General features: G+C 39.2%; 2 protein-coding genes across 2 annotated transcripts; both read right to left on the reverse strand.

The window, feature by feature from the left end:
• Window positions 1–249: 249 nt before the first annotated feature.
• Window positions 250–5292, reverse strand: LOC129248647 (odorant receptor 24a-like). Its single transcript, XM_054888275.1, has 5 exons — window positions 4772–5292; window positions 4324–4693; window positions 645–743; window positions 413–565; window positions 250–319 (listed from the first exon to the last, which is right to left on the reverse strand). The coding sequence occupies exons 1-5, from the start codon at window positions 5290–5292 to the stop codon at window positions 269–271; spliced, it is 1194 nt and encodes a 397-aa protein (XP_054744250.1). The 3' UTR covers window positions 250–268.
• A 10334-nt stretch (window positions 5293–15626) lies between these two features.
• LOC129247350 (odorant receptor 24a-like) lies at window positions 15627–19233 on the reverse strand. The gene is made up of 5 exons (XM_054886458.1): window positions 18713–19233; window positions 18267–18636; window positions 16022–16120; window positions 15789–15941; window positions 15627–15677 (listed from the first exon to the last, which is right to left on the reverse strand). The coding sequence occupies exons 1-5, from the start codon at window positions 19231–19233 to the stop codon at window positions 15627–15629; spliced, it is 1194 nt and encodes a 397-aa protein (XP_054742433.1).
• Between the last annotated feature and the right edge of the window lie 556 nt (window positions 19234–19789).

Genomic DNA, 19789 nt, shown 5'->3' on the forward strand with positions numbered 1-19789 from the left:
TGCGAACTGTATTTTGTCGGAGAGGGGTTACTCTGAAGCAACGAAATAGATTTCAAAGAACAAATAAAGATTGCAAAATTTATTATTAATGCCAAAGTCCGTTTTTTTTTTACTCCCGCATAGCGTTTTTAGATCAAGAGTTGAAATTCACACTATTTCGTAAAAAACAAAAACAGAAATACCTATATTTTACTGTTTATTAGCGTTTTATTTAAAGCAACACATACATTTTCAACTACTAACATATAAATTAAGCCAAGTATGATAACTAAATCATCGACTGTACCAGGGCAATCAGAGAGCCAGAGAAGCGTAGGATCTGTAAAAGTAAAATTGTTATGCGAATATGCGTTTCTTGATTAACGTAAAAAATTGGTAGTATTAACTACTTTGTTAAGAAAGTCAAACTTACCGAAGTCAAAGTAGGCAACGATAGAGCGAAAAATGGCACTTTCACAACCAAGCTCCGTTGAGAGCGTATCATGATCAGGAGCACCATTTTCTGAACTCGCAGATTATGAGTGTACCATTTGGTACAGTAGATCGTGGTGGCTATCTGAGAGCTCTAGAGACAAAATAAAAAAGGCAAAACAATTTATTTCATTGAACTTTTTTTTACCTTGAAATATTTATTAAATACTCACACACTCGATGACCACAGTGCCACCTAGACAGTAAAGGAATAGCTCGGAGAAAACGGTCATAGTATGAACCACATAGACGAAGATGCCATAATCGGAGAACTGCAATGTATCAAAAATTATTAAACTTTTACGAAAATAGATGAATTGGTTGCAGAACTCAAAGAGCTTATAAAATATTTATTAATCTACCAACAACTAATTAAATAATTAAACGCGCAGTACGCGCTAGATTCTCATATTCTCATTCGATTGGTCTATGCTTTACAGGGCCCGACACTCGAAGTGTAAGCAATTTCAGACCGCTCGCGCTTGGCTAAATAACAGTCCAGAGTATAGTTTACAAGCGCGCGGAAGCATTTTGCCGAGAGTAAGCGCGAAAAAAGAAAATCAGTAATGGATTTCAAACGTAAAAGTGTGATTGCGTTATATTTGGCTCGAAAATCACAACCAGCGATTGTTCGTGAGCTCGAGCACCTTAAAGTAAATAAACTTGTGGTTTATCACACCATTACTCGTTACAATGATACTGGAAGCATCGCGCAAAGTCATGGAGATGGCCAACAAAAGACTGCAACGTCTCGTGAAATGGTTCAAAATGTGAAGAAGCGACTTGAGCGAAATCCCCGACGAAGTGCAAATCAAATGTCGAAAAAATTAAAAATATATGACCGTAGCATCTGCCGCATTCTGAAAATGATATCAAATTCAAGTCTTACAAGATCCAAAAGGCGCATGATCTCACACCAAAGCAGCAACAAGACAGACTTGAGAGAACGAAGCAGTTGCTTCGCTTGGCCGAAAGTGGTAAATTTCCGAATATGTATTGTGATATCTGACGAGAATTTTTTTCAAACTGAGCAATTCGTAGGCGCGCAAAAAGAAAGGGTTTATTTGAACGACCGTTCATACGAGTAATCGATTGGTCACTAGGAGCAGCACTCGCCACAGGTAATGGTTTAGGCTGCTGTAACCGCGGATAGGCGCTCTACAATCGTTTTTATCGAGCCTGGCGTCAAGCTAAATGCGAAATATTATCGAGAAAGTATTCAGTGGGCTGCGTTAAGGCCGCGGACAGACAAAGATTTCGGTGACAGACGACCTTTCAACAGAAGTCGGCACCGTCTCACAAAGCTCGAGTGAACCAAGAATAGCTAAACAACAGCGTTCCGAACTTCATAACGTCCACACAATGGCTCTAAATTTTGGTTAAAATTTTAGTCAAAGCAAAAGGTGGCTCGTATCGAGCGAAAGTAAATTGATTCTTAATTTTGTATTATTTTCTCACATTTTTCACTTTGAATTGAATAAAAGTAATTTTTCAAACTAAAGTTATGGCCTTTTTAATTGGTTACACTTCAAGTGCCGGACCCTGTATAGTTACGATTTTCTTATAAAACTTATAAAGAAGCCATGTCTTTGAAACTAAATTCCTAGAGCATATCCTGCAATGGTATACAGATGGCTCGAAAACAGCCGAAATCGGAGTTTTCCCAGCATATGCCAATGTTTCGTCATCCTTTGAGGTAAAATCTGCAATAGCCCTTGGTGGCACAGGGAAATGAAATTTAGTAGGTCCCATGAGTACCTCAAAACGAAACGGCGGATGAATTGCCTAGAGAGACTGCGACTTCATTACTAATATTGCCCAAGTTCTTTGCTACCTGGAGACAATATACTAGCTACGGTCACGGGATATAAGTTGCCACCAAACTGATGGATGCGCCAAACTAAAGGCTTATTGAGATTTAAAGATCTAATAATCCTTTCTAAGGGAACACTGATAATGTTCACTGATGTTACCACAGGGCATAGCAGTTTGCGGAGTTATCTGCATAAGCTTAAGATATGGTCCTCCGCATCCTGTTACTTCAGTGTTGTTTCCACAGTAACTGCAACAGACATTTTCGAAATGCGATGCCATAGCGAGAAGTAGTAGTAAATATCTCGGTTTGGTATGGGAATGAGAAAAACAAATACGTTAAGCGGAATTCAGCTCATTTGAGGTTTATTGAAGGAACTGCGGTTGGATGAGTTATTTTGACAAGGATAGAGCACAAAATATCTGTAGCTCGAAGTGGAAACCTGCTCTGATTCTATTTTCTAACACAGACGAAAGAATTTGGTGTTGTAAACAAGCTGATAGACGGCCGCAAGACCCGTCTAAATATATATAAAATTTAGAGCGACAGATGAAGCTCAATACATACATAAACACAAGGCAAAATGCAGAGTGTAAGAAAAAGTGTACTCTTACATTAAATAAGGGTTCTTCTTTCTTCTCTTTAATCGACGACTTCTTTCTAATAGCAAATGTTCAATTTTGTTGCCATTGGTGACTCAATAATCTGTTCGACTCCTTTTGAACTTACAGCTGATGGGCATTCACAAAAAGTAATATTTTTTTACGAAAACAGGTAGCGCTCTATGCAGAAGTCTACGCAAGTGAGACATATTTTTGTCTGTTCTTCGTCTGCTTTGTCTAGAAGCGAGTTTTTTTGTATGCGTTGAAAATAGCTCATAAACAATAAGCTATAAAGAAACAGCGAAGCGTTCTAGAATCATTCCAATAGATTCAGGCTAAGAACTTCCCGGGACATGCAACGTCTGCTCAGCAGGAGGTGCGGCAGGAAGCTGTATCTATCATGAAGATTCAGTGTCAGCTTAGTGCTGGGAGAGGTCTTCGCCTTAAGTAATTTCGTTCACTAGTATTTCGCTACAACTCACAACAGATCCACTTAAGATCTCCCTCATTTGTACAATCAAGCCAATGATAGAGGGGGCAAAGCAAGCAAATACCTCTGTTATGTGCTCTGAAGATGTGATGAGATGGCAATTTTTGCGTGCGTTTATAATAATACCTGTAGGCTAAGAAAGGGAGAGATATTTGGGGCCACAGTCAGAAAATTCACTACGAAGCTGATTTACTAAAACTGGTCAGTTTTTCTAGCGCTCGAAACATAGCAGCTGATAGCGCCACCATCCAGCACAAAAAAAGTCATCTAACTATGTAGCTGCGGATCGAAAAACTCGAAACCAAATCGATCATGTGGCGAATGAAGCCTCCTGAGTTTTGGATATACCTACGATTCAAGAACCTAATATCGGTTATTTGTAGCAAAGCACTTATTTTTATTATTCGAAGAAAAACTCACGGTTGAAAAATTGCTACACAGAGCCAACGGATGTATCACTAGAATCTCGTTTCTGCTCTCTGGAACCATATCTTACCATTACCATCTTAAGTAAATCTCACGACAACTAGACGTCGAAATTGTGAAATCGCAAGCGACAGTCCAAAGATTCACCACCTAAATTTTCTTTCTACTCTTAGAGACCGCTGCTTAAAAACCCCATGTGCGGACAATGATCTCACATTCATTGCTTTTTGTATACTGCTGCCGTATGTAGGAGAAATCAAGTTTCTGGTAGAGATAACTGGCGTAAAGAGTCCAAAAAAGAAGCACCGGAATGCAATTAGAAAAGAAGAAAGAGGTATTACCCGAAAAGAGAACGCGAAGCGGAATAGGCGAGTGCCAAAAAGTCGAAATGGTAACTACATAGCCTCCAAAAGTGTTAAGTTGATTGGGTGGGTTAACATCGAATGGGCGGTTTGTAGTGCATCTGATGCCGCATGTACTGTTTTCTACTTTAGTTATATTGTAGAATATTTTTCACTTACCAACAACATATCCACCACACAAGTTCCAATAATAACGCTCGATGTCACAAAGTGGCCCAAGGTCAAGCCCGACATGAGCGTCGAGAATTTTTTAACCAAATCGATAATCTCATTATGACGCGCTACAATGTGTTTCAAACTCTCCTCGATCTCACATTCTGCATAGTTCTTACTCACCTCACTGTCAACATCATCAAGTAGTTCCTGCAGATCATATTGAAGTGCTTTCAAAAGTGTACCGAAATAGAAGCAAAAGCATAGAAAAAAACAATCGGCACCAGTACAGCCTGCAACTGTAATATAGCCATGCCAGTGGGAGAGAGTGAAAGTAAATGGAAACAGCGGCATAGAAAGCAATGGATACGGGAAACTGGAAAAAGAAAACAAAAAGTAATTTAAAGTTACAAATGCACCTACAAATTTAACAAATCCATCAAAATTTGCTCACATCATTTTGAAGGGCGTCTCATATGGAATTATCTCACCACGCCAGTAGCTCAAGTAATTCACAATACCCGCTCGTAAGGTATACAAAGTACTTGTGCAGAATCCACAAAATATCACCGACGATGAGAGTCGTGTTGCAATCGTAAAATAACTGCGCTTACAGGCCAACTTTCGAGGATTATTTTGCTCAGCTATCAATTCGCCAACCCGTTTAATAAGTCGCTCCAGCTCCACGCGATGCCACCAGATGAAAGATATTTTGAAGGCCGACATAATACTCGAGGCGACCGGACACAGTGCATCCAGGGCGCGTATTGCATCGATGGGTAGATAGTGCAGTCCATAGGCGAACTCAGCATAGCAGCCATAGATGAGCACGACGATATTGAATATGGCCCAAGCTTGTATGCGCGTGGATTTGCCGTGCTCCGGATAGAAGCCAATGACTTGCAAGGTGAATTTCGGTATTAGAAATAGGCCTTTTTCCGTAGGATAGGATTGAAATAAGAACTTCGGCAACATTTTCGACAACTGCTTCACTAAGAATGCAAACGTTTGGGGCTCAGATGAAGTACTTATAGCCTTATTAGGTATTCGATTTGCAAAGAAGTGGAGAGGTGAAAATGGTAATCGGTTATAAAACCATTAGTATTGATGGAAAAATAACCACCACACGATTAATACGCTATTACAATTATTACCAAATCAATTTGTGTTAGAACATGAACGCTTTTTATTGATCTGTTACACTAAGAATATCTTTTGGGTCGTTTTAAACTTACCTAATACCAGCCGCTGTAGTCGAATGAGTTGGTGCGTGCCGACCATTTGAAAGTGTACAGCTTCCAAACTGCGGGCATAAGACACCAAATGAGAGAAAGGGGCGGTTGCCCCTCGGCGGGCAATGGCAAACCTCTGAGAGTATATCTGTCATAAAATAGAGCAATCTGCACTATCCTTCCAGAACCTACAAAGTCGCAGCATCGCATAAGCTTCTTTTCTTTTTGTTATCAAATGCTGCTTTAAAATTAACCTAGTAATGATCGGTGTTAAAAAATTCCAACATAAGTCTACATTTTACAGCCTTCAGGCCGGAAGTAGTGAAGAAGTTATATGAGGTAGAGTTTTAGAAGGTACTGCTTAGAATTCTGGGTTGGGGAATAAGTTCGTAGCGTTTTTGCCCATTCGAGCTCTTGGTGTGTGGCTTTGATGACTTGTGCAACACGGGGCCTGGCGTTGTCGTCGTCAAAGTATAGTTTTACCATGTCGATCAGGTATTTTCAGTCAAATAGACTGATTCACAGGGTATAGCTGGGCAATGTAGAGCTCTTTGTTGAGCGTGGCATTGTTTTCGAGCGTGTTCCAGTGCACCATGCCCTCCCAGTTCCACCAAATACATACCATGATCTTCTTTGTATAAACATCCCGCTTGAGTCTCGTCTTTGGCGTGACTCCTGGTCCAACCCACTCCTTTCTTTGCTTCATATTGATGTATAGGCACCATTTCTCATCTTCCGCGACGGTACAAAAAGCGCTGTTTATGATCGCGTGTTGCAATTTGAAGACGACTTTCTTTGTTTTTTTTTTTGTTGAGCTCGTTAGTCACCCAGGCTCCCAATTTTTCGGTAAATCCCATTGAAGGAAGGTGATTGAGAATTGTTTAATGGTCGCAATTTTTTCCCCCAATTCACGACTGGTGTGGCAGCGGTTCTCCTTCAAAAGTGATTTGAGATGTTCTGCATCGAATTCAGAAGGCCCTCCACTGCGAGATGTGTCATCGACGTCAAAGTTCCACTTTTACATTTTGCAAACTATTTCTGTGCTGTAGAGTCGCCTATAAAATTTTCTCCATACTCGTCGCAAATACTGCTTCGGCAGCTTTTTGACCTCAATAAAAAGCAAAGAAGAGCAGATGTGAAAAATGTTGACTTTTGCCTCTTGGGTATTCCATTTTTAAGCCTCAAAACTACTATAAAAATTAAATATCTCACAAATGCTCGTACAAATGACAGGAAGAATTCTATCGAATGAATACTTACTCTTTGCCAAACAGCGAATAAATTGTTGTAAAATCAAAGAAAATATAAAAACGCTATGAACTTATTCCCAAACACAATATTTTATTGCAGTCTAATTTCTGTTGTTTCTGTCTTTACGAAAAAATGTTTCCCTTCCACGTTGTACAAATTGTTGAATGTTGCACTGAACTCTCTATCAAGGCATGCCTTTTATCTACTCAGAGAAAAGAGCATAAAACACGGCGAGTATGCATCCATCTTTGACTGGCACGCGCATTTTTTCATATTAGCGTTTTAAGTAGTTAACTGAGTTTTAAGGAAGAAAATTGGCTGCTTTGCCGTTGTTGAGTGTAACATTTTTAGAATCGAACACAGAATTTTCTCACCAGATTAGACTTATTTTAGAATTAAACACGAAAAAAGCAGAGGGCAATAAGAAGGAAAAATTTTTTGGGAGAAGCTAAATCGGCATAAGTTGGCTTAACTCACACCCTCCTCACCTTCAAGCTTTTCTAAAGAAATGTCCGACAGTTATTTTACCTCTAAAGATAATTTTAGGTAAGCCATTATCTGCTTGAATTTTCATTGATGGCTGGAAACTAGCAAGTATATTCCCCAATCCCCCATTCAAGCAAGCAAATATCGCCCACTCTCCAAGCTCTAGACAATTTCTATACTTTTTCGAGCCATTTTTAAAGAAAATATGCCTTTTGCTACTAAAAACCTAATTTCGTGCAATCAGCATGGATTCGTCACTGGACCGTCCATAGCGTCCTAATCTTGCCGTTTTTAGTGAATATTGCATTAGAGCCTTCTGAGCCGGACAACAACATTTACATGGATTTCCCAAAGCTTACGACAGAGTCTCTCACAACATTTTGCTGCATAAATTATCTTCACTTGGATTTCACTCTGTTTGCCTGCAATGGCAGAAATCCTATTTATGCGGTAGGCGTTGTGTGGTACCAATTGATGGTATGTCCTTTGAAGTATTCATTGCCTGCGCTGGAGTGCCTCATTGTTTGCCTCAGTGCCTCAGGAAGTGTTTAAAGTCCGTTACTATTTGTGTTATTTATCAACGACACTAACAGTTGCTAAAGCTTGCAAATGCTTTCATGTAACTTCTCCTAAAATTCCCATTGCCTTTCACATTTCCTATAGTATATCTAATATAATACTTCAATCTGTTAAAAATCTAAAGATTTAGTTGTAATTTTTGACAGCCGTTTTATATTTTAGTAGCCACATTACTTTTATCTCATCAAAATCATATTTTGTTTAGGCTTTTTACTATGGAATAGCTCATATTTTATGGACTCTTATGCCTTGAAATTGCTGTTTACTGTATTCGTTCGCTCCAGGTTGGAAACTTCTTCTTCTTGATTGGCACGATAACTACTTACGCGATTTTGACCGAATTGAATCAAGCGCGCCAGTCGTTTCTTTCTAGTGAAAACCGGTGCCAGTTGGACACACCAACTGAAGTCAAGTCCTTCTGCAACTGATTTTCCAACGCAGAGGAGGCCTTTCTCTCTCTCTCTCTCTCTCTCTCTCTCTCTGTTACCACCAGCTTGTATCGCATCAAATACTTTCAGAACCGGAGCGTTTATTTCCATGCGAACGGCATGACCTAGCCAACGAAGTTGCTTGATCTTTATTCGATGCGCTGTGTCTATGTCATCGTGAATCTCATACAGCTCATTGTTCCATTGCCTCCGATACACGCCGTTGCTATCGGCAAAGGTCAAAAAAATCTGCCGCAGAATCTTTCTCTCAAACACTCCAAGAGACGCCTCCACGGATGTTTTCATCGTCCAAACTTCTGCGCCATACGTTAGGACGGGTGTATGTGAGCTTTATAAAGTGTTAGTTTTGTTCGTCGAGAGAGGACTTTACTACTCAACTTCTTACTTATTCCAAAGTAGCACTTGTTGGCAAGAGAGATTCTCCAATGGATTTCAGTAAAATTTTCTGATCGTATCCCACACAACACGTTTGCTATTGATCAAATTCATGTCCTTAGAAATTATTAGGTGCGCAACTACGTGCTCGCTGTTTTTTTGATGAAAATACAACTTTATTCTGAAAAAGTGGTTACAAGTGAATCATTGAAAGTATTGCCTATCGCTGGCTACTACTTTTTCCCATCTTTCTGGTAGATCTTGTATACCGTCGCGGTAAAACTGTTCATCTTTTGAGGCTATCCACGGATCAAGCCATTTTTTGATGTCTTCATATGAATGGAACTGCTGGTCAGCCAGACCATGTGCCATCGATCGAAACAGGTGACAATCGGACGGCGCAATATCTGGAGAACATGGCGAGTGGGGTAGGATTTTCCATTTTAGTGTTGGTGTAGGTTTTAACGGGTTTGGCAATGTGAGGTCGAGCGTTGTCATGCTGTAGAATCACTTTTTCATACCTTTCTGTGGATTGCGGCCGCTTCTCGCGCAGTGCTCGGCTCAATCGCATCAATTGAAGTCGACACCGATCCCCAGTGATGGTTTCACTTGGTTTTAAAAGTTCATAATAAATAACACGAACTTGGTCCCACCAAATACATAGCATAATCTTCGCAGAGTCAATATTCAGCCGAGGCGACGACGTAGAAGCATGACCGGGCAGTCCCCATGACTTTCTTTTCTTTGGATTACTGTAATGAATCCATTTTTCATCACTCGTTACGATGCGATGAAGAAAACCCTTCCTTTTTTGCCGCTGAAGCAGCAGATGAAAACACGACGTTCAACATCGCTTGGTTGTAACTCATAAGGAACCCCTTGGCGCTTCAGCCGCCGTTTTTTTTTTTTCGAACGAAAGAGGAAAATCAACACTTCCCGCAAATGACGATTATTCGGCACAAAATCAGACATCTTCACTAAACCGAAAAGTATATGATACCAAATCAAAATCACTAATGTCACTGTGCCGAAGCTATTTGTTTACCATATGTCTAAGCTTGGTTCATGACGTTTAGATTATGTTAGAATAGACTAGCACACACTGCTGGCGGCATCTATTGACAAACACGGGGAACTTAGTTGCGTATCTAATAACTAGAAGATCGATTCTTACTCTCTCGCTTGTTTTCCATGATATTAAAGGCGCTATTGACTGCCCCTCTCTGCTTTAACGTGTTTATTTTCTTATACCTCCCGGAATTCTTTGCCATGTTATTCCTTTCTATTCAAATAAGTACAATACAAATTATGCTCGCAATGCTCTTATTGAACGAATTCTTCATGATTCTAATGAGATTTCCAATTATAACTTTCTGGAGCTCTCAGTTTCCAAGAAAGAATTTTCAGTACTATTGAACCTCAGGTAGAGGTTTGTAGTTTGTAGTAGAAGTTTGTAATTGAATTAGGTAAATTCTGTCATTATTTTTTAGTTTAGTCTGATATTTTCTTGACTTCTTGAAACAAACAAATAAATAACTAAGGCTTAGTGTTGACTTAATCTCTATATAGAAATCGGCTTTGGTTGATGACACCAAAACTGGCACTTACCTGGATTTCTGTATTTATGGAAGGAGTTTTAGATGCTGAAGGGCTATGTATCGGTTTATTGAAGGTATATTAAATGCATTTTTCAAGGCACAATAAGAAGTTTATCAATCGGCTGTTTTTTAAGGGGGGCAGCTCCTCCAGACAACGAGTTTTTCAATCATTTTTTTGCGAAAAACTGAGATTATTTATTAGCTTAAAATAAAATACATATTAATATTCACGCTTAAATGAATAGGTATACACAAACTTTTTTGAAATAAAAAGAAAAAACCAAATGGTGGTTGTAATGTACAGCCTCTTGTAATCAAGCAGACACAAATTTTTCACTAAAAGAAGTTATTCCGCTTTACACTTACCTATTTTTAACGAAAAATAAATGAAGATTTGAAGGGAAAAAGGAAAAAAATTCACTCTTTTTTATAAACAAATTGATCAAAATAATATTTTTAGTGATAATTAACATAAAATTTGAGTTACATGCAGAAGTCAATATGTTAAAAAATATACCTGCAAAAGTTTTAAGTTGATATCTTGATTACTTTTTGAGTTATATTCGACAGCGCGGAAAAATTCGCGGAATTTTCGTTCTTACTCATCTTTCGACGCTCATCACTTCACTAACTTTAAAGGGACCTTTTAGACTTTTTATTAAGCTTAAAACATTAAAAAGATATTCTTTAGATTATAAATGAACTTTTAAACAAAAAAAAAAAAAAACAGAAAATTTGAAAATACTGGATGAGCTGCCCCCTTAAGAGCTTGAGAAATATTATTCGAACTATTTTTTTTTCTTCATTGCAATATTACAATCCGGTAGATAATTTCATGGCATTTCTTTTTTAAATTTCGAAATCCGGCATATGTCCGCCGCGGCTACGAGTTACATGACTCTTTCGATCAGTCCACTAAATCGATTGTTAGGCGCGCCGTATGGTGAGTTGCTCCGCCTTGTTGCAATTTTTTTCTCAGTGTAAAAAGGTACAAATTCAATGATTCAAGAATTAATGAGCATTTGCTTCACATATTAGCGGCATTAAATGGAGTGGGTAGGTAGGCAGAAGAGAAAATAGCATAAATTGAAATGCTAATGTGTAATCAATATTTTTGAACGGTAAAGATTGCGCAAGGCAATTTGACCTTCTGCATATTAATTGTAAGTATATGGAAAGTTATGGCTTGTTCCATTTTTAGTTTCAATGAAGGTTATCGATTGCCGAACTGTAGGTTGCGCCTAATGTTCTCCCCGCCCATCAGAGTGCAAAAAGTTGCAAGGGATTTTTATTTTATTTTTTTATTTCCACTACTAAATTACAATCCGTTAAGTTTAAACAATAAATAATGATTTTTTGTAGTAGTATTACAATTCTTTGTCCTCTAACCCATATTGGATAAACATTCAATTATGCTCCAGAGTAAATTTAAGTTTAGTTACATAGTAAATATTATCATTGGATGCTGCATAATATCATATTGCCTTGATAAGACACCTCAAGGTGTGCTTTTTTACAAACTAGCATTTTATGGCCTCTCGATCCACATGATAGAAATAACTATTAAGAAGTTACATGAAGACACTTCAAATCGTATTTGGCTCCATGATGAACTTTCGCCCTTCAGTGGGGACCTAAAGTAAATTTTATCAAGTTGAAATGCAGGGTATTTAGAGTGCAGTATTCCTTCTTCTTACAACTGCAAGTTTGGCTACAAGAATACCGAGATTGTTAACGATTATAAATATCTGGGCGTGCTGCTTACATACAAACTCTCTTATACGAAACACTTAAATCTGAAGCTTGCAGATTCTAGAGTCGCTATCAATGCAACTTGGTTTAAATAAATCAGTTTGGGGAAAAAAGAAATGCATCATTTTCTCGGTAGATGGCTGTAATGATCGATATCTCGTAAAGTATTGATCAAACAATTTAAGGTTAATGCCCGTCGTCAAGGTGATATTTCACACTAAAAAAATTATTTTGCTGTGTTTTGTTTGTTCCATTCAGTTGTGAGTTACAGGGTGTTAAAAATGGAAGTCAGAAAAGAGAAAACTTGGTATGTTTTACAGTTTTTCTATTATAAAGCGAAAATGTAAGTCAGGTCGCTTAAATTGTGAATGGTGCCGATACTGTAACAACTAATTACGTGCAATTTGATTTCCTTGATTCCATTCAGACATTTTTTATGTTAAAGAAAATATCGATAATGTCGATAAAATCACCGAAATAATCGCCATTTGAGCAAAGCTGGATTCAAAAAGAAGCTCGATGTTTGGGTGCCACACTAATTAACACCAAAAAACTTGACGGGACAAATGACTCGTCTTTAAAATTTTATATTAGTAAATTTTGGAAAAATGCATTCGATGTATTTTTTAATAAAAGTCGTAAAGGCAAACGCCGATTTAATAATGCTATTTCTAAGAACTTCTGACAAAAAGTTTAAAATGGGTCATTTGGCCCGTTATGGTAGGTTTAGTGTTAAGCGAATGATGACCGGGGATAAAAAATGGGTCACGTACGACAATATTGTGCGAAGACGATCAGTTGGCCAACAGAAGAGGTGTTGTGTTCCATCGGAACAACGCAAGACCACACAAAAAACTCCGAGAGGGTTGTTTTAATGCATCTATCATATGGTTCGGACCTGGCACCAAGCGATTACCACCATTTTATCTTATGGCAAAACATCTGAGTGATATGAAATTGGTATCAAGAGTATCGAGAGAAGTTTGTGAACATCGATTGTTGGAGTTTTTCGCCAATAAAGACCAGGACTTCCATGAGAGAGGCATTACGAAGCTACCGTTAAAATGACAACAAATTATACAACAAACCGTCGCATATTCGACCCAACTCGAAAAATCCGAAATATCTATCGCTTATCGTTTTTCTACTTTTCCATTTGTGTTAGTTTGCGCATTTGTACATTTTGATGATTTGTTAGTCGTTGATGATTTGCTTAATGCCATATTTCCTAATTGTGTCATCTACAGGGTTTGATTGAAAAGTAATGAGCCTTATTTTTTTTAAGCAGTCTTATTAAACCTTTTGGCTTATACAACTAATATTCTTCAAAATAGGACCTTTGAGCGTCAATACACCGTTGGTAGCGGTCCTTCCACTGCAGGAAACATTTTTTAAACTCATCCGTCAGAATTGCGTTCAATTCGGCTGTCACAGTTTTTTGGATCGCCTCGATGGAGTCGAAACGCTTCTCTTTCAGCTTTCTTTTCAGGCGCGGGAACAAGAAGAATTCCGGAGGTGACAGGTCTGGGCTGTAGGGAGGGTGGGGAAGCACCGGAACCCCCATATTGGTCAATGCAAAGGTGCAGGGGAAGGCAGTATGCGCCGCATCTTCGTCTGTTTGCGTCGTCGAAGGCCTTCCAGATCGCTGTTCGTCTTCGATGTCCTCCCGGCCTTCCCTGAACGACTTGTGCCACCGTTTTACCTGGGTACTGGACAGAGGTTGGTCCCCGTAAGCCTCTTTGAGTAGCCCAATGGTTTCGATACTCATTTTGTTTAGCTTTACGCAAAATTTGATCGCTGCATTTTCGCCACTGCAAAATCCTAACACACTTTTAAAACAGCTTTCTCGCGCGGAGCGATGTTGACTGCACCGCTGTTGCCAGCGAACTGGGACCGATTTCTAGTGGAAGGGAAAGGTCCAACGATCATTTTCCCCCACCAGCCGATTCGGTTGATCGCTTGGCAGACTCTCCGCACGGGAAGGCTCATTACTTTTCAATCAAACCCTGTATTGTCTCGATATTAAGGGCGTTGTGGATCACGTCGTTTGGTATATACCAGCATGCTTTTGTTATTCTTCTCAATATTTTAGATTAAGTCTTTTGAATTATTTGTATATTGGTTTTTTTGTTTCTTTGATGTGCCCATATTTCCAAATGGGTGACATTATTGAATTATACTGGTCAGTACGAATGTAATCTTGCGGTATTTTGACCCATTCTCGTATAATCGCTTTTTTCAGCGCATCCATACTGGCATATTTTTTAGTCCTCAGCTTGCTCTCCAAAATGGACCAGATAGAATAGTCCATCGGATTTGCGTCTGGAGAATTCGAAAGCCATTGTGTGGAACATGATTTTTTAACCATTCTTGGTTCACTCGAGCTTTATGAGACGGTGCCGAGTCCTGTTGGAACGTCCATGGTCTACAACCGAAATGTTTGCGTGTCCACGGCTCTAAAGCAGCTTCTAAAACATTTTCCCGATAATAAGTCGCATTCACTTTGACACCAGGCTCGATAAAAACCATTGGAGAGCGCCCATCAGCGGTCACTGCGGCCCAAACCATTACCTGCGATGGGAAATTGCTTCGAGTGGTCATACGTAGGCTCGAATTCTCGTATGAGCGAGCGTTCGGTCAAGTAAACACGATCGTTTTGAGTGTTTATGAACTGCTCAATTGGGAAATTTTTTTCATCAGAAAACACAATGTTAGGAAATTCGCCACTTTCGTGCAAACGCAACATGAAAGGACGGCGTTTTGTGACGATTGGGGAGATACAAATCGAGAGAGCTCAATGACATCCAAAAAGTGCATATCAGAACTGCTTTGAGGATTCGAAAAAACGCTGGCACAAGCGTATTATATCTGTGGGGGAGTACTTTGAAGGAATTGAAATAGAAATTGATGAATAAATAAATATTTTTTTGATGAAATGAAAATTCACCTTTTTTTTTGAACACATCTCGTATACAATTACGCAGAACCCTTTCACTTTCCATATTATCTAATATTTTGTTTATAACTCTGTGGACTTGCAGATAAATCGAAATTAATGGCTTGCTATTATATTTTTTTTCTATTAGTATCCTGTCTAATCTGGCGAGGAATATTTTTTTAAGCAATTTTGACAGAATGTGGTTGTTTCTGCAACTTTCATGAGGCGTAGGAGGCATTGTGTCCTTAATAAGCTATTGAATATTTGTCGTATCTATGTCATTGCGTTATCAGGTAGTTCCTTCAGGATTTTACTATTTATTAGAACGTAACTCTATGCTTTTTACTCTTCGGATTTTTTAAATGATATCTGATTTCTGCTATCGTTTTCATTTTCTTTTCTGGGTTACTCGTGTTTACATTTTGTTGAATGTGCTGGTTTTTTTTCGTTTGCAAATATTGTTTTTTTTTTTTTTTTGTGTTCAACTAGTGTGTTTGCCTTCTTTCTATTGGTTTGTGCCCAAGTTCCGTGTTGTGGTTTGTGAGACTTTTGTGTGTGAACTCTTAGTGTCGTTTTAGTAATGTTTTTACTTCACTTGTAGATTTGTTAAGTTATTATTTTTAAAATATTTGGTAGTTAGCAATTGTAACTAAATCATCGATTGTACCAAGGCAATCAAAGAACCAGTGAAGCGTAGGATCTATAAAAGTAAAATTATTTAGAAATTTGTTAAGAATATTCGCAAAAAAATTTACTTGTCATGTAAAATATTTTGTAGAATTTATTACTTTGTTAAGTAAATCAAACTTACCGAAGTCAATGTAGGCAACGATGGAGCAAAAAATGGCACTTTCACAACCAAGCTCCGTTGAGAGCGTATCAAGATCAGGAGCACCATTTTCTGAACTCGCAGATTATGAGTGTACCACTTGCTACAGTAGATCGTGGTGGCTATCTGAGAGCTCTAGAGACAAAATAAAAAAAGGCGAAACAATTTATTTCATTGAACTTTTTTTTACCTTGAAATATTCATTAACTACTCACACACTCGATGACCACAGTGCCACCTAGGCAGTAAAGGAATAGCTCGGAGGAAACGGCCATTGTATGAACCATATAGACGAAGATGCCATAATCGGAGAACTGCAATATATCGAAAATTATTAAAATACCCGAAGGCAGAGGTTCTACGAAAAACACACAACCAGTCCTAGTCTATGGGTTGTTTTCCCAGCATATTCCAAGTGAAGGTGTATGCCATTTGTCTGCTTGTAGAGATCATCGCTACTGCGGCTCACTTCATCACAGCGAGAAGGGTGGGTCTCAATTTCCTAGCCGAAGCGGTCGTTCTAGCAAACCAGAATAATCACCTATACCAGACCGATCTCGGGGATCCTTGAATAAGGGATCTCAGTTTGAAGACTCGGCAACTGGTTACCTAACATAGGCGGAGTATGTTAAGACTTTTTGTGAGAGGAGAGGTGCGCGAGCTTCTTTATCCAGTAATTCATTCTGTATCCTCTGGTCGATAGGTCCTAGCATTGATACTGAAAAATCTGGATCCATTGGGTAGGATATTTCACGAAGGTCTTCAACCTGTTCTTGGCCACTCTTATAACTCTCGACAAGCGGATAGAAGGAAGAGCGGTCCTACTATTGAAAGGAGGAAAACCTGTCAAACAAGGGGAGTTCTATCGTCCAATAACTCTTCTTTCCCCAGAGTGAAGACACTTGCCATCATACTTCCTGTCTACTCGAAACAGCTGACCCTGCCACAACTCAACATGGATTTCGTAGAGTGCAAAGTACCTCCACACCACTCACCACTCAGACCAACCGCGGGCTTAACCAGGGACGAGAGGAATGTCTTAGTTGGGTTTACTTGTTCAATGTTTTCGATAAAGTCAGTCACTTCCCGCTACTCGATGAGATCCAACAATCGACCCACCACCGGGCCTGAAGAGGTGGTCCGCGAATTATCTATGTGGCCGGCAATTGTCTGTATTTTTCGAGACTACAACTTAAAACAAAGAACTATAAAGCGAGGTGTAGAAGTATACTATCATCTCTGCTTTTCAAATTCTACGAGTATATCTCGAAGCGCCACAACCACCTGCGGAAGTTTCACTGCTCTCCTATGGTGACCATTGCACGAAAATAGCATCCGGCAATAACATCGATGACCTGTGTTCCGAAGTGAACATTATCTCACCGGCCTTTCTCGCCTTTTCACTGCGAGGAATCTCCAGCTTTCTCCACTAAATTCACGCTGATCCTCTTTACCAGCTGAATGAAGGAGGTCAAACTGCAGCTAGAAATTAAACTCGATGGCACACCAAAAATAACCACAAGATTTTGAGGTCTCGACAGTTTGCTCTCCTTCTCAGCGCATACTCCGCAATTGTTACTAAGGCCCAAACAAAATCCTCAAATGGCTATCCGGCAGCACTTGGGATAAAGAAATGTGTCTAAAATACGCTACGTCCCTCTGATCGCCTAGTACTAGTGATTCGCAATAGATAAAGTTCCAAACTTGCCAAATATGATGCCTCCTGATGTCTGCACTGCAACAACAACATAAGGCTAAGGCGCACAGCTAAATTCTCAGCAAGCAATTCCTTCTTGGGTGTTACCATAGGAATCACCCCACATCCTGGTTGAATCAGAAGACATCTATTCAACTACATCGAGAAGATCCAGAACTAAATCCATCTACAACTACTGGACTAGACAGTAACTCGTATAGACAGACATTAAACGGCACTCAACGAAAGACTTTCACCACCTTCCTAAGCTCCCAAACCGCGAATGGCGTTACCGGAGCCTAACCACCACTTATTGTAGGAGAAGAGCTTCAGTTGCTCCGTGAGATCCGCGTTATGCAATTACGTATCCAGAATTGAGCCCGACATATGTATTCACGATATGTTCCTAAAATGGACAATGGGCTCACCTTCATTGCATTTTGTGTACTGCTGCCGTAGGAAAATTCGAGTTTCTGTGAAAAATAACTGGCAGAAAGAGTGCAAAAAGAAGTACTAGAATGCATTTACAAAAGAAGAAGAGGTATTCGACAGAAAGAGAGCTCAAAGCGGTATAGGTGAGTGTGTAAAAGCAATAGTTACTGTATAGTTAACACCGAATGAACGTTTCGAAGTGCATTTGATGCCTCATGTAGGTAAGGTAAGGTTAGCCAGGTTGCTTATCAAGGACAAGACACTCGGTGGCCCTATATATCATCATATATTATCTTCTATTTTAATTATATTGCAGAACATTTTCCACTTACCAACAACATATCCACCACACAAGTTCCAATAATAACACTCGATGTCACAAAGTGGCCCAAGGTCAAACCCGACATAAGCGCCGAGAATTTTTTAACCAAATCGATAATCTCATTATGACGCTCTATGATGTGTTTCAAACTCTCCTCGATCTCACATTCTGCATAGTTTTTACTCTCCTCACTGCCAACATCATTAAGTAGTTCCTGCAGATCATATTGAAGTGCTTTCAAAAGTGTACCGAAATAGAAGCAAAAACATAGAAAAAGACTATCAGCACCAGCAAACCCTGCAACGGTAATATAGCCATGCCAGTGGGAGAGAGTGAAAGTAAGTGGGAAGATCGGCATAGAAAGTAATGGATACGGGAAACTGCAAAGAGAAAAAAAAGTAATTTAAAGTTTCAAATGCACCTACAAATTTAACAAATCCATCAAAATTTGCTCACATCATTTTGAAGGGCGTCTCATATGGGACTACCTCACCATCCCGGTAGCTCAAGTAATTCACAAGTCCCGCTCGTATGGTACACAAAGTACTTGTGCAGAATCCAAAAAATAATACCGACGATGAGAGTCGCGTGGCAATCGTAAAATAACTGCGCTTACAGGCCAACTTTCGTGAACTACTTTGCTCAGCTGTCAATTCGCCAACCCGTTGAATAAGACGCTCCAGGTCCACGCGATGCCACCAGATGAAAGATATTTTGAAAACCGACATAATACTCGAGGCGACCGGACACAGTGCATCCAGAGCGCGCATTGCATCGATGGGTAGATAGTGCAGACCATACGCGAACTCAGCATACGAACCATAGATGAGCACGACGATATTGAATATGGCCCAAGCTTGTATGCGCGTGGATTTGCCGTGCTCCGGATAGAAGCCAATGACTTGCAAGGTGAATTTCGGTATTAGAAATAGGCCTTTTTCCGTAGGATAGGATTGAAATAAGAACTTCGGCAACATTTTCGACAACTGCTTCACTAGGAATGCAAGCGTTTGGGACTAAGATGGAGTACTTATAGCCTTATTAGGTATTCAATTTCCAATGAAGTGGATAAGTGGCAATGGTAACCAATTAATTAACATTGGTGGAGAAGTGACTATTATGCGCTTAATACATTATTATAACTATTATTAAATCAAATTGCGTTAGGATATAAAAGCTTTTTATTGAGATGTTACACTCAGAATATATTTTGAGTCGTTCCACTTGTTTTGATTCATTGATTTGTATATCTTCGACTGCTATGCAGACTTGGATAAACTGAGAAATGTGAAAAATTGTTGGATTTCTAAGTAGGTTAAGCGGAGATATTTTCATTAGGAAACATTGATCATATTTTTAGATACAACTCAAGCCTGCGATAAAGTCTGGCAACTGTTATATGCTCATAAAATCATACTCGCTAAATAGACAGTTTCATGTTAAAGTAAACCACAAAACCACTAACCTTCACGCAATTAGAGCAGTTGTACCACTAAAAAGTGTTCTAGGCCCCGCCTTGCACACTTTGTTCAC

Source organism: Anastrepha obliqua, chromosome 5, assembly GCF_027943255.1.
Source record: "Anastrepha obliqua isolate idAnaObli1 chromosome 5, idAnaObli1_1.0, whole genome shotgun sequence".
In the NCBI taxonomy this organism is placed as follows: domain Eukaryota; kingdom Metazoa; phylum Arthropoda; class Insecta; order Diptera; family Tephritidae; genus Anastrepha; species Anastrepha obliqua.